The 19,492-nt window shown below is 48.2% G+C and overlaps 1 protein-coding gene across 2 annotated transcripts in view; it reads right to left on the reverse strand.

Annotated features, from left to right (window-relative positions):
* Positions 1-1,556: 1,556 nt before the first annotated feature.
* LOC134585357 (sterile alpha motif domain-containing protein 12-like) overlaps positions 1,557-19,492 on the reverse strand; it is a 40,089-nt gene continuing 22,153 nt past the window's right edge. Inside the window, exons 2-4 of one of the 2 annotated variants that reach the window (XM_063440764.1) lie at positions 3,117-3,255; positions 2,828-2,964; positions 1,557-1,859 (exon numbers count right to left, since the gene is read on the reverse strand). In XM_063440764.1, the coding sequence (XP_063296834.1) occupies positions 1,827-1,859; positions 2,828-2,964; positions 3,117-3,246 (300 nt within the window). In that variant the 5' untranslated portion in view covers positions 3,247-3,255 and the 3' untranslated portion in view covers positions 1,557-1,826. Of the gene's footprint in view, positions 1,860-2,827; positions 2,965-3,116; positions 3,264-19,492 lie in introns of both variants that reach the window. The other variant, XM_063440763.1, reaches the window with a different exon arrangement.

Genomic DNA, 19,492 nt, shown 5'->3' on the forward strand with positions numbered 1-19,492 from the left:
CCTCTCTTCGAGCCGCGCGCGGCTCATCCGACGGCTGCAACAGGAGGGCGGGCACTGACAGCGAGAAGCGGTCACGTGTCCCGCCTGAATCTAAGAGCGCGCCGCGGGTCTCGGGCACGCTCTTAAAGAAACAGTGGGAGCCTAAATTGGCAAAAGGCTCCCATTGGCCCCTGTCATGCCACACTCCCCATACACTTACCTTTTGGGGGTGTGGATATGACAGGAGCCAATTACATTAGTTTAGAAGCTATTTAAACTTACCTCTCCCTTTACTCCCTGCCCTATCGTGGTTTCTGTTGCAGTTCCCTTTAGCGCTTGTTGTGTTCAGTTGTGTTCCTTCGTATTGACCTTGACTTTGTTTCTGACTACGTTATCTCTTTATCCTTATCTGTTCTGTTTGCCGGCTTGCTGTTTACTGTGTACCAGAACCTGGCTAGTCCTAGTTTACGCTGTCTCTTTGTGCCCTTGACCTCGGATCGTTCCTGACTCTGTCTCCTCTCATATACGTCGAGTCTGGCCATTCTAAGGTCCGGTAGACGTATCTCTCCTCTGTGTTGTCTTTTGTTAAGTTGAATCCTGCGAGTTGCGGTATATTTTCGTTACAGGTTCTAGTTAATCCATTTGAGTTATACACAGTAGAGAAGACCAGAGATGGGTTCTAGGTGATCCCTGTAAGTTAAACACAGCTTGATAAAGACCTTAACAGGTCAAAACATTGCAATAAATCTGCCTGGAAACAATCACAGTGAGTGCCTGAGATTTTTCTATTTATACATATTCCTTGTGGTTTTTTGCTGCCCCATGCTCAGTAGCACCCTGGATTGAATTGTTGTGGCTGAGTGCGACCCTACCGGTTTTTCTATTTTTTTTCCAATACACAGCAGAAAAGACTGGAGATGGGTTCTAGGTGATCCATGTGAGTTATACACAGTAGAGAAGACCGTAGATGGGTTCTAGGTGATCCATGAGAGTTATACACAGTAGAGAAGACCGTAGATGGGTTCTAGGTGAACCATGAGAGTTATACACAGTAGAGAAGACCGTAGATGGGTTCTAGGTGATCCATGAGAGTTATACACAGTAGAGAAGACCGTAGATGGGTTCTAGGTGAACCATGAGAGTTATACACAGTAGAGAAGACCGTAGATGGGTTCTAGGTGATCCATGTGAGTTATACACAGTAGAGAAGACCGTAGATGGGTTCTAGGTGATCCATGAGAGTTATACACAGTAGAGAAGACCGTAGATGGGTTCTAGGTGATCCATGAGAGTTATACACAGTAGAGAAGACCGTAGATGGGTTCTAGGTGAACCATGAGAGTTATACACAGTAGAGAAGACCGTAGATGGGTTCTAGGTGATCCATGTGAGTTATACACAGTAGAGAAGACCGTAGATGGGTTCTAGGTGAACCATGAGAGTTATACACAGTAGAGAAGATCGTAGATGGGTTCTAGGTGATCCATGAGAGTTATACACAGTAGAGAAGACCGTAGATGGGTTCTAGGTGATCCATGTAAGTTATACACAGTAGAGAAGACCGTAGATGGGTTCTAGGTGATCCATGTAAGTTATACACAGTAGAGAAGACCGTAGATGGGTTCTAGGTGATCCATGTAAGTTATACACAGTAGAGAAGACCGTAGATGGGTTCTAGGTGATCCATGTAAGTTATACACAGTAGAAAAGACTGGAGTTGCGTTTTAGGTGGTCCATGTGAGTTATACACAGCAGAGAAGACTAGAGTCGGCTACTGGTTGGTACATTTTGTGTTGCAGATAGTTCAAAATAACTATTTCTATCCATAAGTCTCTTCAGGATCTTTTCTATTTAGTTTTTTCATATGTCAAGGAACTGCCCTGTATGAAAATATATCAAAAATGTTAAAGAATACATATATCTCTCACTCACTCACTCATTCACTCACGCTCGCTCTCTTTCACTCACCCACTTACTTATCCTCATTGGTCATTTTTTTTACATGCAGTGGCATGATCTTTTACTCACCTTCATCCACAGGTGCTCTCACTCACCTTCACCCACAGGTGCTCTCACTCACCCTCACCCACAGGTGCTCTCACTCACCCTCACCCACAGGTGCTCTCACTCACCCTCACCCACAGGTGCTCTCACTCACCCTCACCCACAGGTGCTCTCACTCACCTTCACCCACAGGTACTCTCACTCACCTTCACCCACAGGTGCTCTCACTCACCCTCACCCACAGGTGCTCTCACTCACCTTCACCCACAGGTGCTCTCACTCACCCTCACCCACAGGTGCTCTCACTCACCCTCACCCACAGGTGCTCTCACTCACCCTCACCCACAGGTGCTCTCACTCACCCTCACCCACAGGTGCTCTCACTCACCTTCACCCACAGGTGCTCTCACTCACCCTCACCCACAGGTGCTCTCACTCACCTTCACCCACAGGTGCTCTCACTCACCCTCACCCACAGGTGCTCTCACTCACCCTCACCCAAAAGTGCTCTCATTCACCTTCACCCACAGGTGCTCTCACTCACCCTCACTCACAGGTGCTCTCACTCACCCTCACTCACAGGTGCTCTCACTCACCTTCACCCACAGGTGCTCTCACTCACCTTCACCCACAGGTGCTCTCACTCACCCTCACTCACAGGTGCTCTCACTCACCCTCACCCACAGGTGCTCTCACTCACCCTCACCCACAGGTGCTCTCACTCACAGGCCTTTTCACTCATCTTTAGTGGCAGAGTCCCTCCCTCATCATCAGTGGCAGGTTCTCCCACTTACTGAGTGGCAGGTTCTCCCACTCACACTCAGTTGCACATTCTTTCACTCACAGTGATGTAGAGGAGTTCATGTAGTTCATGTTGGAGTTTCAGCTGCAGGACCTCTAGTAAGATGACCCTTCGCAGACTCATCTGGTGGATTCCCATCCTTTGCAGCAGTTCATCGTTCAGTCTGAGTAGAGTCCGACCTGCGAGAGAACAAAAAAAAAAGGCTTTTTGCTCCTTCATACAGCTCAGGCAGTGACACAGGATGAAGCGTACCACCTGAGAGCCAAACGAGCAATGGATTGCCCACACTCAGTGCACTCTCTCCAGGAGTTGCTACCAGGTAGGTCCATACCTGAGATGTTATTGATGAAGGCAGCTTGGACCAGACCTGCTCCATCTTGCAATGGGCCAACCTGAATCCAGCAACACACATCCTGCACGGTCCATTCACACACCGGCTTATCCCATATATCTTCATCCATCGAAGGTTGCTATGGGCCTCATAACATGAAACAACAGGAACAATATTAAGCTTTCACAGCTATGCTTCATCAAACGTGATATGGCCATATAAGTCACTGGTACTAAAAGCAACAGTATAAAGTTACACAATTATACAGACATGGCCAGTACCAACAGCTCTCCGGTGATTTGTTCTGGACAAAGAGCATATGGTTATTCACTACAGTGAAAGAAAATGAATGGGCCAATGTGATTGGCTGGGACAGTCAACCAATTAAACAGTGTTAATTTTGGCAACTAACAAGTTTAGTCGACTAATTATTTTTTTATTAAGTCGACTAAACTAGAACAATTAAGATGACTACTAAAACTAAAATGGCTTTTTAGTCAAAAGACTCTGACTAAAACTAAATTAACTTGTACTGCCAATATTAACAGTGCAATCAAACTGATCTGTTTTATATTGGGTTATTTGTAAATGTTTGTTTAGGACTTGTCGCTTCCATTGTTTGCCTCACACTGGGTTTTAACACCTTAACCCCCACACACCCAAGTGAGGGGCTCAGTGAGCCAGCCCCCCGCATGTTCCTAAGGAATTACATGGGATTAATGTAAACCTACAAAATTCAGCTGAAAAGTCGAAAACCTTTCTGTATATGGCTGAACACACTGTAAACGTACATGGAATGACGCATGGTATCTCCGAGGCTCACAGTGAGAGGGTTTACACGTACATGGAATGACGCACGGTATCTCCGAGGCTCACAGTGAGAGAGTTTACATGTACATGGAATGACGCATGGTATCTCCGAGACTCACAGTGAGAGGGTTTACACGTACATGGAATGACACACGGTATCTCCGAGGCTCATAGTGAGAGGGTTTACACGTACATGGAATGACACACGGTATCTCCGAGACTCACAGTGAGAGGGTTTACACGTACATGGAATGACGCACGGTATCTCCGAGTCTCATAGTGAGAGGGTTTACACGTACATGGAATGACGCATGGTATCTCCGAGACTCACAGTGAGAGGGTTTACACGTACATGGAATGACACATGGTATCTCCGAGACTCACAGTGAGAGGGTTTACACGTACATGGAATGACGCACGGTATCTCCGAGGCTCACAGTGAGAGGGTTTACACGTACATGGAATGACGCACGGTATCTCCGAGGCTCACAGTGAGAGGGTTTACACGTACATGGAATGACGCACGGTATCTCCGAGGCACACAGTGAGAGAGTTTACACGTACATGGAATGACACACGGTATCTCCGAGGCTCACAGTGAGAGGGTTTACACGTACATGGAATGACACACGGTATCTCCGAGACTCACAGTGAGAGGGTTTACACGTACATGGAATGACGCACGGTATCTCCGAGGCTCACAGTGAGAGGGTTTACACGTACATGGAATGACGCACGGTATCTCCGAGGCTCACAGTGAGAGGGTTTACACGTACATGGAATGACGCACGGTATCTCTGATGCTCACAGTGAGAGGGTTTACACGTACATGGAATGACGCACGGTATCTCCGAGGCTCATAGTGAGAGTGTTTACACGTATATGGAATGACGCACGGTATCTCCGAGACTCACAGTGAGAGGGTTTACACGTACATGGAATGACGCACGGTATCTCCGAGGCTCACAGTGAGAGGGTTACACGTACATGGAATGACGCACGGTATCTCCGAGGCTCACAGTGAGAGGGTTTACACGTACATGGAATGACGCATGGTATCTCCGAGGCTCATAGTGAGAGTGTTTACACGTACATGGAATGACGCACGGTATCTCCGAGGCTCACAGTGAGAGGGTTTACGCGTACATGGAATGACGCACGGTATCTCCGAGGCTCACAGTGAGAGGGTTACACGTACATGGAATGACGCACGGTATCTCCGAGACTCACAGTGAGAGGGTTTACACGTACATGGAATGACGCACGGTATCTCCGAGGCTCACAGTGAGAGGGTTTACACGTACATGGAATGACGCACGGTATCTCCGAGGCTCACAGTGAGAGGGTTTACACGTACATGGAATGACGCACGGTATCTCCGAGGCTCACAGTGAGAGGGTTTACACGTACATGGAATGACACACGGTATCTCTGAGGCTCACAGTGAGAGAGTTTACACGTATATGGAATGACGCACGGTATCTCTGAGGCTCACAGTGAGAAGGTTTACACGTACATGGAATGACGCATGGTATCTCCGAGGCTCATAGTGAGAGTGTTTACACGTACATGGAATGACGCACGGTATCTCCGAGGCTCACAGTGAGAGGGTTTACGCGTACATGGAATGACGCACGGTATCTCCGAGGCTCACAGTGAGAGGGTTACACGTACATGGAATGACGCACGGTATCTCCGAGACTCACAGTGAGAGGGTTTACACGTACATGGAATGACGCACGGTATCTCCGAGGCTCACAGTGAGAGGGTTTACACGTACATGGAATGACGCAAGGTATCTCCGAGGCTCACAGTGAGAGGGTTTACACGTACATTGAATGACGCACGGTTTCTCCGAGGCTCACAGTGAGAGGGTTTACACGTACATGGAATGACACACGGTATCTCTGAGGCTCACAGTGAGAGAGTTTACACGTATATGGAATGACGCACGGTATCTCTGAGGCTCACAGTGAGAAGGTTTACACGTACATGGAATGACGCACGGTATCTCTGAGGCTCACAGTGAGAGGGTTTACACGTACATGAAATGACGCACGGTATCTCCGAGGCTCACAGTGAGAGGGTTTACACGTACATGGAATGACACACGGTATCTCTGAGGCTCACAGTGAGAGGGTTACACGTACATGGAATGACGCACGGTATCTCCGAGGCTCACAGTGAGAGGGTTACACGTACATGGAATGACACACGGTATCTCTGAGGCTCACAGTGAGAGGGTTACACGTACATGAAATGACGCACGGTATCTCCGAGACTCACAGTGAGAGGGTTACACGTACATGAAATGACGCACGGTATCTCCGAGGCTCACAGTGAGAGGGTTACACGTACATGGAATGACACACGGTATCTCTGAGGCTCACAGTGAGAGGGTTACACGTACATGGAATGACGCACGGTATCTCCGAGGCTCACAGTGAGAGGGTTTAACACGTACATGGAATGACGCATGGTATCTCCGAGGCTCACAGTTAGAGGGTTTACACGTACATGGAATGATGAACGGTATCTCCGAGGCTCACAGTGAGAGGGTTACACGTACATGGAATGACACATGGTATCTCCGAGGCTCACAGTGAGAGGGTTTACACGTACATGGAATGACACATGGTATCTCCGAGGCTCACAGTGAGAGGGTTTACACGTACATGGAATGACGCACGGTATCTCCGAGGCTCACAGTGAGAGGGTTTACACGTACATGGAATGACGCACGGTATCTCTGAGGCTCACAGTGAGAGGGTTTACACGTACATGGAATGACGCACAGTATCTCCGAGGCTCACAGTGAGAGGGTTTACACGTACATGGAATGACGCACGGTATCTCCGAGGCTCACAGTGAGAGGGTTTACGTGTACATGGAATGACGCACGGTATCTCCGAGGCTCACAGTGAGAGGGTTTAACACGTACATGGAATGACACACGGTATCTCTGAGGCTCACAGTGAGAGGGTTACACGTACATGGAATGACGCACGGTATCTCCGAGGCTCACAGTGAGAGGGTTACACGTACATGGAATGACACACGGTATCTCTGAGGCTCACAGTGAGAGGGTTACACGTACATGAAATGACGCACGGTATCTCCGAGGCTCACAGTGAGAGGGTTACACGTACATGAAATGACGCACGGTATCTCCGAGGCTCACAGTGAGAGGGTTACACGTACATGGAATGACACACGGTATCTCTGAGGCTCACAGTGAGAGGGTTACACGTACATGGAATGACGCACGGTATCTCCGAGGCTCACAGTGAGAGGGTTTAACACGTACATGGAATGACGCATGGTATCTCCGAGGCTCACAGTGAGAGGGTTTACACGTACATGGAATGATGAACGGTATCTCCGAGGCTCACAGTGAGAGGGTTACACGTACATGGAATGACACATGGTATCTCCGAGGCTCACAGTGAGAGGGTTTACACGTACATGGAATGACACATGGTATCTCCGAGGCTCACAGTGAGAGGGTTTACACGTACATGGAATGACGCACGGTATCTCCGAGGCTCACAGTCAGAGGGTTTACACGTACATGGAATGACGCATGGTATCTCTGAGGCTCACAGTGAGAGGGTTTACACGTACATGGAATGACGCACGGTATCTCCGAGGCTCACAGTGAGAGGGTTTACACGTACATGGAATGACGCACGGTATCTCCGAGGCTCACAGTGAGAGGGTTTACGCGTACATGGAATGACGCACGGTATCTCCGAGGCTCACAGTGAGAGGGTTTAACACGTACATGAAATTACGCATGGTATCTCCGAGGCTCACAGTGAGAGGGTTTACACGTACATGGAATGACGCACGGTATCTCTGAGGCTCACAGTGAGAGGGTTTAACACGTACATGAAATGACGCATGGTATCTCCAAGGCTCACAGTGAGAGGGTTTACACGTACATGGAATGACGCACGGTATCTCTGAGGCTCACAGTGAGAGGGTTACACGTACATGGAATGACGCACGGTATCTCCGAGGCTCACAGTGAGAGGGTTACACGTACATGGAATGACGCACGGTATCTCTGAGGCTCAGAGTCAGAGGGTTTACGCGTACATGGAATGACGCACGGTATCTCCGAGGCTCACAGTGAGAGGGTTTACACGTACATGGAATGACACACGGTATCTCTGAGGCTCACAGTGAGAGGGTTACACGTACATGGAATGACGCACGGTATCTCCGAGGCTCACAGTGAGAGGGTTACACGTACATGGAATGACGCACGGTATCTCTGAGGCTCACAGTGAGAGGGTTTACACGTACATGGAATGACGCATGGTATCTCCGAGGCTCACAGTGAGAGGGTTACACGTACATGGAATGACGCACGGTATCTCCGAGGCTCACAGTGAGAGGGTTACACGTACATGGAATGACGCACGGTATCTCCGAGGCTCACAGTGAGAGGGTTTACACGTACATGGAATGACGCACGGTATCTCTGAGGCTCACAGTGAGAGGGTTTACACGTACATGGAATGACACACGGTATCTCCGAGACTCACAGTGAGAGGGTTTACACGTACATGGAATGACGCACGGTATCTCCGAGGCTCACAGTGAGAGGGTTTACACGTACATGGAATGACGCACGGTATCTCTGAGGCTCACAGTGAGAGGGTTTACACGTACATGGAATGACGCACGGTATCTCTGAGGCTCACAGTGAGAGGGTTTACACGTACATGGAATGACACACGGTATCTCCGAGGCTCACAGTGAGAGGGTTTAACACGTACATGGAATGACACACGGTATCTCTGAGGCTCACAGTGAGAGGGTTTACACGTACATGGAATGACGCATGGTATCTCTGAGGCTCACAGTGAGAGGGTTTACACGTACATGGAATGACGCACGGTATCTCCGAGGCTCACAGTGAGAGGGTTTACACGTACATGGAATGACGCACGGTATCTCTGAGGCTCACAGTGAGAGGGTTTACACGTACATGGAATGACACACGGTATCTCCGAGGCTCACAGTGAGAGGGTTTACACGTACATGGAATGACGCACGGTATCTCCGAGGCTCACAGTGAGAGGGTTTACACGTACATGGAATGACGCACGGTATCTCCGAGGCTCACAGTGAGAGGGTTATACGTACATGGAATGACGCACGGTATCTCTGAGACTCACAGTGAGAGGGTTTAACACGTACATGGAATGACACACGGTATCTCTGAGGCTCAGAGTGAGAGGGTTTACACGTACATGGAATGACACACGGTATCTCCGCGGCTCACAGTGAGAGGGTTTACACGTACATGGAATGACGCACGGTATCTCTGAGGCTCACAGTGAGAGGGTTTACACGTACATGGAATGACGCACGGTATCTCCGAGGCTCACAGTGAGAGGGTTACACGTACATGGAATGACGCACGGTATCTCTGAGGCTCACAGTGAGAGGGTTTACACGTACATGGAATGACACACGGTATCTCCGAGGCTCACAGTGAGAGGGTTACACGTACATGGAATGACGCACGGTATCTCCGAGGCTCACAGTGAGAGGGTTACACGTACATGGAATGACGCACGGTATCTCCGAGGCTCACAGTGAGAGGGTTACACGTACATGGAATGACGCACGGTATCTCTGAGGCTCACAGTGAGAGGGTTTACACGTACATGGAATGACGCACGGTATCTCCGAGGCTCACAGTGAGAGGGTTACACGTACATGGAATGACGCACGGTATCTCTGAGGCTCACAGTGAGAGGGTTTACATGTACATGGAATGACACACGGTATCTCCGAGGCTCAGAGAGAGAGGGTTTACACGTACATGGAATGACGCACGGTATCTCCGAGGCTCAGAGTGAGAGGGTTTACACGTACATGGAATGACGCACTGTATCTCTGAGGCTCACAGTGAGAGGGTTTACACATACATGGAATGACACACGGTATCTCCGAGGCTCACAGTGAGAGGGTTACACGTACATGGAATGACACACGGTATCTCTGAGGCTCACAGTGAGAGGGTTTACACGTACATGGAATGACGCACGGTATCTCTGAGGCTCACAGTGAGAGGGTTTACACGTATATGGAATGACGCACGGTATCTCCGAGGCTCATAGTGAGAGGGTTTACACGTACATGGAATGACGCACGGTATCTCCGAGGCTCACAGTGAGAGGGTTTACACGTACATGGAATGACGCACGGTATCTCTGAGGCTCACAGTGAGAGGGTTTACACGTATATGGAATGACGCACGGTATCTCTGAGGCTCACAGTGAGAGGGTTACACGTACATGGAATGACGCACGGTATCTCCGAGGCTCACAGTGAGAGGGTTACACGTACATGGAATGACGCACGGTATCTCTGAGGCTCACAGTGAGAGGGTTTACACGTACATGGAATGACGCACGGTATCTCCGAGGCTCACAGTGAGAGGGTTACACGTACATGGAATGACGCACGGTATCTCTGAGGCTCACAGTGAGAGGGTTTACATGTACATGGAATGACACACGGTATCTCCGAGGCTCAGAGAGAGAGGGTTTACACGTACATGGAATGACGCACGGTATCTCCGAGGCTCAGAGTGAGAGGGTTTACACGTACATGGAATGACGCACTGTATCTCTGAGGCTCACAGTGAGAGGGTTTACACATACATGGAATGACACACGGTATCTCCGAGGCTCACAGTGAGAGGGTTACACGTACATGGAATGACACACGGTATCTCTGAGGCTCACAGTGAGAGGGTTTACACGTACATGGAATGACGCACGGTATCTCTGAGGCTCACAGTGAGAGGGTTTACACGTATATGGAATGACGCACGGTATCTCCGAGGCTCATAGTGAGAGGGTTTACACGTACATGGAATGACGCACGGTATCTCCGAGGCTCACAGTGAGAGGGTTTACACGTACATGGAATGACGCACGGTATCTCTGAGGCTCACAGTGAGAGGGTTTACACGTATATGGAATGACGCACGGTATCTCTGAGGCTCACAGTGAGAGGGTTTACACGTATATGGAATGACGCATGGTATCTCCGAGGCTCACAGTGAGAGGGTTTACACGTACATGGAATGACGCACGGTATCTCCGAGGCTCACAGTGAGAGGGTTTACACGTACATGGAATGACGCACGGTATCTCTGAGGCTCACAGTGAGAGGGTTTACACGTATATGGAATGACGCACGGTATCTCTGAGGCTCACAGTGAGAGGGTTTACACGTATATGGAATGACGCACGGTATCTCCGAGGCTCACAGTGAGAGGGTTTACACGTACATGGAATGACGCACGGTATCTCCGAGGCTCACAGTGAGAGGGTTTACACGTACATGGAATGACACACGGTATCTCCGAGGCTCACAGTGAGAGGGTTTACACGTACATGGAATGACGCACGGTATCTCCGAGGCTCACAGTGAGAGGGTTACACGTACATGGAATGACGCACGGTATCTCCGAGGCTCACAGTGAGAGGGTTACACGTACATGGAATGACGCACGGTATCTCCGAGGCTCACAGTGAGAGGGTTACACGTACATGGAATGACGCACGGTATCTCTGAGGCTCACAGTGAGAGGGTTTACACGTACATGGAATGACGCACGGTATCTCCGAGGCTCACAGTGAGAGGGTTACACGTACATGGAATGACGCACGGTATCTCTGAGGCTCACAGTGAGAGGGTTTACATGTACATGGAATGACACACGGTATCTCCGAGGCTCAGAGAGAGAGGGTTTACACGTACATGGAATGACGCACGGTATCTCCGAGGCTCAGAGTGAGAGGGTTTACACGTACATGGAATGACGCACTGTATCTCTGAGGCTCACAGTGAGAGGGTTTACACATACATGGAATGACACACGGTATCTCCGAGGCTCACAGTGAGAGGGTTACACGTACATGGAATGACACACGGTATCTCTGAGGCTCACAGTGAGAGGGTTTACACGTACATGGAATGACGCACGGTATCTCTGAGGCTCACAGTGAGAGGGTTTACACGTATATGGAATGACGCACGGTATCTCCGAGGCTCATAGTGAGAGGGTTTACACGTACATGGAATGACGCACGGTATCTCCGAGGCTCACAGTGAGAGGGTTTACACGTACATGGAATGACGCACGGTATCTCTGAGGCTCACAGTGAGAGGGTTTACACGTATATGGAATGACGCACGGTATCTCTGAGGCTCACAGTGAGAGGGTTACACGTACATGGAATGACGCACGGTATCTCCGAGGCTCACAGTGAGAGGGTTACACGTACATGGAATGACGCACGGTATCTCTGAGGCTCACAGTGAGAGGGTTTACACGTACATGGAATGACGCACGGTATCTCCGAGGCTCACAGTGAGAGGGTTACACGTACATGGAATGACGCACGGTATCTCTGAGGCTCACAGTGAGAGGGTTTACATGTACATGGAATGACACACGGTATCTCCGAGGCTCAGAGAGAGAGGGTTTACACGTACATGGAATGACGCACGGTATCTCCGAGGCTCAGAGTGAGAGGGTTTACACGTACATGGAATGACGCACTGTATCTCTGAGGCTCACAGTGAGAGGGTTTACACATACATGGAATGACACACGGTATCTCCGAGGCTCACAGTGAGAGGGTTACACGTACATGGAATGACACACGGTATCTCTGAGGCTCACAGTGAGAGGGTTTACACGTACATGGAATGACGCACGGTATCTCTGAGGCTCACAGTGAGAGGGTTTACACGTATATGGAATGACGCACGGTATCTCCGAGGCTCATAGTGAGAGGGTTTACACGTACATGGAATGACGCACGGTATCTCCGAGGCTCACAGTGAGAGGGTTTACACGTACATGGAATGACGCACGGTATCTCTGAGGCTCACAGTGAGAGGGTTTACACGTATATGGAATGACGCACGGTATCTCTGAGGCTCACAGTGAGAGGGTTTACACGTATATGGAATGACGCATGGTATCTCCGAGGCTCACAGTGAGAGGGTTTACACGTACATGGAATGACGCACGGTATCTCCGAGGCTCACAGTGAGAGGGTTTACACGTACATGGAATGACGCACGGTATCTCTGAGGCTCACAGTGAGAGGGTTTACACGTATATGGAATGACGCACGGTATCTCTGAGGCTCACAGTGAGAGGGTTTACACGTATATGGAATGACGCACGGTATCTCCGAGGCTCACAGTGAGAGGGTTTACACGTACATGGAATGACGCACGGTATCTCCGAGGCTCACAGTGAGAGGGTTTACACGTACATGGAATGACACACGGTATCTCCGAGGCTCACAGTGAGAGGGTTTACACGTACATGGAATGACGCACGGTATCTCCGAGGCTCACAGTGAGAGGTACACGTACATGGAATGATGCACGGTATCTCCGAGGCTCACATTGAGAGGGTTTACACGTACATGGAATGACGCATGGTATCTCTGAGGCTCACAGTGAGAGGGTTTACGCGTACATGGAATGATGCACGGTATCTCCGAGGCTCACAGTGAGAGGGTTTACACGTACATGGAATGACGCACGGTATCTCTGAGGCTCACAGTGAGAGGGTTTACACGTACATGGAATGACGCACAGTATCTCCGAGACTCACAGTGAGAGGGTTTACACGTATATGGAATGACGCATGGTATCTCCGAGGCTCACAGTGAGAGGGTTTACACGTACATGGAATGACGCACGGTATCTCCGAGGCTCACAGTGAGAGGGTTTACACGTACATGGAATGACGCACGGTATCTCCGAGACTCACAGTGAGAGGGTTTACACGAACATGGAATGACACACGGTATCTCTGAGGCTCACAGTGAGAGGGTTTAACACGTACATGGAATGACGCACGGTATCTCTGAGGCTCACAGTGAGAGGGTTTACACGTATATGGAATGACGCATGGTATCTCCTAGGCTCACAGTGAGAGGGTTACACGTACATGGAATGACGCACAGTATCTCCGAGACTCACAGTGAGAGGGTTTACACGTATATGGAATGACGCATGGTATCTCCGAGGCTCACAGTGAGAGGGTTTACACATATATGGAATGACACACGGTATCTCCGCGGCTCACAGTGAGAGGGTTTACACGTACATGGAATGACGCACTGTATCTCCGTGGCTCACAGTGAGAGGGTTTACACGTACATGGAATGACGCATGGTATCTCTGAGGCTCACAGTGAGAGGGTTTACACGTACATGGAATGACGCATGGTATCTCCGAGACTCACAGTGAGAGGGTTTACACGTACATGGAATGACGCATGGTATCTCCGAGGCTCACAGTGAGAGGGTTACACGTACATGGAATGACGCACGGTATCTCCGAGGCTCACAGTGAGAGGGTTTACATGTACATGGAATGACGCATGGTATCTCCGAGGCTCACAGTGAGAGGGTTTACACGTACATGGAATGACGCATGGTATCTCCGAGGCTCACAGTGAGAGGGTTTACACGAACATGGAATGACGCACTGTATCTCTGAGGCTCACAGTGAGAGGGTTTACACGTACATATAATGAAGCATGGTATCTCCAAGGCTCATAGTGAGAGGGTTTACACGTACATGGAATGATGCACGGTATCTCTGAGGCTCAGAGTCAGAGGGTTTACACGTACATGGAATGACGCACGGTATCTCCGAGGCTCACAGTGAGAGGTTTTATACGTACATGAAATGACGCACGGTATCTCCGAGGCTCAGAGTCAGAGGGTTTACACGTACATGGAATGATGCACGGTATCTCCGAGGCTCAGAGTCAGAGGGTTTACACGTACATGAAATGACGCATGGTCTCTCTGAGGCTCAAAGTCAGAGGGTTTACACAAACATGGAATGACGCACGGTATCTCCGAGGCTCAGAGTGAGAGGGTTTACACGAACATGGAATGACGCATGGTATCTCCGAGGCTCACAGTGAGAGGGTTTACACGAACATGGAATGACGCATGGTATCTCCGAGGCTCACAGTCAGAGGGTTTACACGAACATGGAATGACGCATGGTATCTCCGAGGCTCAGAGTCAGAGGGTTTACACGTACATGGAGTGACGCACGGTATCTCCGAGGCTCACAGTCAGAGGGTTTACACGTACATGGAGTGACGCACGGTATCTCCGAGGCTCAGAGGGTCAGAGGGTTTACAATTGAAATGATATTCTGAACAAATAATCTTTCATTGTGAGATTTCTGCAGTAAATGGAAATTTATTGTTTGGCTTCAGAGTCTATTTAATGTAAATTCTATAAGTTTACTCCATTAATGTCGGAGAGTCTTATACAGTGCACAGTAACACACAGTGACAGCCACAGAGTCTCATACAGTGCATAGTCACACACAGTGACACAGCCACAGAGTCTCATACAGTGCATAGTCACACACAGTGACACAGCCACAGAGTCTCATACAGTGCATAGTCACACACAGTGACAGCCACAGGGTCTCATACAGTGCATAGTCACACACAGTGACAGCCACAGAGTCTCATACAGTGCATAGTCACACACAGTGACAGCCACAGAGTCTCATACAGTGCATAGTCACACACAGTGACACAGCCACAGAGTCTCATACAGTGCACAGTAACACACAGTGACACAGCCACAGAGTCTCATACAGTGCATAGTCACACACAGTGACACAGCCACAGAGTCTCATACAGTGCACAGTAACACACAGTGACACAGCCACAAAGTCTCATACAGTGCACAGTAACACACAGTAACAGCCACAGAGTCTCACACAGTGCCGAATCACACACAGACATGACAACACAGGCACACACAGTCACATGCAATGACTCAGTCACACGCAGTGACACAGCTGCACAGTCACACACAATGACACACAGTGTCACTGCAGCCCCATGGAGGTGCATAGTCGGAGGAGGGCCTTGACAGCTTGTCAAGCTTAGTAGAGAGGGTGAGGGGATGGGGCTTTAGGAGGATAAAGGGTATATAGGGCTGTAGACCGTTACACGGCAGCCATTTTATGGGTAAATCTGTCAATCTCTCTCTTTTGATCTGTATCTGTCTTCTGTGCTGTCCCCCTTGGTTCCTTTCTGTCTCTCTTTCTCCTGTATCTCTGCCCTCTGTGTGTGTTCTCTGTCCCCTTGTTGTGTGGCTCTTGTCCTCCCTCCTGTCTTTTTTGTCTTACCATGTAGGGGCAGCATGGAGCCAGCGGTGGATCCGGTCGTGGAGAGGCTGTTGGGTGGAGATCCACGCTGCAGCGCGGCAACATGGCACTGTCTGGGCCCAGCATCGCCTCGGGCCCAACACGGCGGAGCTGGGACCGGCAGGAGGACCAGTGGTGCGACCGGCAAGGAGGATGAGGCCTTCCAAGAGACTCAGCCCTCACGGCTGACCTAACCCATCAGCTGTGGAAGATATGTGGCATCAAGCCCATGCTAAGCTCCCCTACCATTCCCAAACTAACGGTCTATGCAAGCAGTTTAACGGTACCCTCAAGTAGATGTTGAGAACCTTTACCTTTATCTTTGCAGAGACTGGGAGAGATTCCTGCCCCATGTTCTGTTTGCGTATCGAGAAGAGCCAAATGAATCTGCTGGGTTTTCCTCTTTCTAGTTACTCTATGGGAGAAGGGTACGATCTCATTAGGGAACACTGGGAAGGGGAAACAGATCATAAGGGAACCCCTATCGTACCGTATGTGCTGGAACTCTGGGACCGCATGGAGCAGTTGGCCAGGATGGTGAAGTAAAACCTCCAGGCGGCCAAGGGGCGACAGAAGGTCTGGTATAATAGGGGTGCCCATCAGCGTACGTTCCGGGTGGGACAAAAGGTCCTTGTATTGATACCTGTCAGGCAGGACACATTGCAGGCAGCATGGCAAGGTCCCTAAAAGGTGGTGGAGCAACTCTGAGACACCACCTATGAAGTCGCCAACTGTGCTGTTGAGAGGATACAGAGGTTCTTTCATATTAATATGTTAAAAAAGTACCAGGAAAGGCAGGAAGATACAGCCGCAGTATGTGCCCCAGCTGCGATGACACAGACAACCTCCCCGTACCCGATCTAGTGCGCTGAACTTCCATCTCTGCCGGCGTTCTGCTATATTCATACGAAAGGAACACTGTTCAGTGAGAGCTTACTCCCGAACAAGGGACATACAGGCTAATACCTACGTTTGGTATTTTGTGTAATTCTGTACCCCCGAAAGAGACCGACCGCTCATCCCGATTCAATGGAACTATTCTGGACTGGAGCATCATGTGCGGTCGGCAGAAATTTACCCCGGTGACGCTTCGGCTGCGTTCGTGGGATCTGACCGCTTATGGATATGTTGGGCACTCAGATCCAGGCTATCTGGGGATATAGGGCTTGAGGGGGTACCTGATTGTATTGTGTGTATTTTGGGGTGTAACAATTGTACATGTTCTGTACCTGAGAGATAATATAATTTAGATGTTTGTTTTCAAGCAGTTCTCTATCAGGTACCCTGTAATGTTGAGTTGGAAACCCCTTGCAGGGGCTGTTGCATAAAAGGCTGTGTGTGTGGCCTCCAATAAACCAATTCACCCCCAGCATTTAGTCTCGACTAATGTCTGTGGGGGACAGCTATACCTGCTTTATCACTACTTTACCTGCTTTGGATTACCGCTATTGGGAAACTCTGCTTGGGATACTACAGCATCACTCACCACTAGGGGGAAAAGAACATCTCTGGTGGCGAAACCTGTGTTCCTACCCAGGTGGCCGCCACAATTTATAACTGCTGTTCGTTTAAAAGAACACTCTAATGTTAAGAATATATATATTTATTTATGAATATAGAGTCTTCCCTTCTTGGTTTAGATTATTGGCCTTCCCTTGTTAAAAATAAAAAAAGTAATTAACCTTTATTGTAGAGCATTTCATCGTTTGATCCAGGCAGCCTTGGGCCGGCCCTGATCAAAGGACACATTATATCACACAGCTATACACACATATATCACAGGACACATTATTTCACACAGCTATACACACATATATCACAGGACACATTATATCACACAGCTATACACACATATATCGCAGGACACATTATATCACACAGCTATACACACATATATCACAGGACACATTATATCACACAGCTATACACACATATATCACAGGATACATTATATTATACAGCTATACACACATATATCGCAGGACACATTATATCACACAGCTATACACACATATATCACAGGACACATTATATCACACAGCTATACACACATATATCACAGGACACATTATATCACACAGCTATACTCACATATATCACAGGATACATTATATCACACAGCTATACACACATATATCACAGGATACATTATATCACACAGCTATACACACATATATCACAGGACACATTATATCACACAGCTATACACACATATATCACAGGATACATTATATCACACAGCTATACACACATATATCACAGGATACATTATATCACACAGCTATACACACATATATCACAGGATACATTATATCACACAGCTATACACACATATATCACAGGATACATTATATCACACAGCTATACACACATATATCACAGGACACATTATATCACACAGCTATACACACATATATCACAGGATACATTATATCACACAGCTATACACACATATATCACAGGATACATTATATCACACAGCTATACACACATATATCACAGGATGCATTATATCACACAGCTATACACACATATATCACAGGATACATTATATCACACAGCTATACACACATATATCACAGGATACATTATATTATACAGCTACTATACACACATATATCACAGGATACATTATATCACACAGCTATACACACATATATCACAGGATACATTATATCACACAGCTATACACACATATATCACAGGACACATTATATCACACAGCTATACACACATATATCACAGGATACATTATATCACACAGCTATACACACATATATCACAGGATACATTATATCACACAGCTATACACACATATATCACAGGATACATTATATCACACAGCTATACACACATATATCACAGGATACATTATATCACACAGCTATACACACATATATCACAGGACACATTATATCACACAGCTATACACACATATATCACAGGATACATTATATCACACAGCTATACACACATATATCACAGGATACATTATATCACACAGCTATACACACATATATCACAGGATACATTATATCACACAGCTATACACACATATATCACAGGATACATTATATCACACAGCTATACACACATATATCACAGGATACATTATATCACACAGCTATACACACATATATCACAGGATACATTATATCACACAGCTATACACACATATATCACAGGACACATTATATCACACAGCTATACACACATATATCACAGGATACATTATATCACACAGCTATACACACATATATCACAGGATACATTATATCACACAGCTATACACACATATATCACAGGATACA

This window comes from Pelobates fuscus, chromosome 2 (genome assembly GCF_036172605.1).
Source record: "Pelobates fuscus isolate aPelFus1 chromosome 2, aPelFus1.pri, whole genome shotgun sequence".
Taxonomy (NCBI): domain Eukaryota; kingdom Metazoa; phylum Chordata; class Amphibia; order Anura; family Pelobatidae; genus Pelobates; species Pelobates fuscus.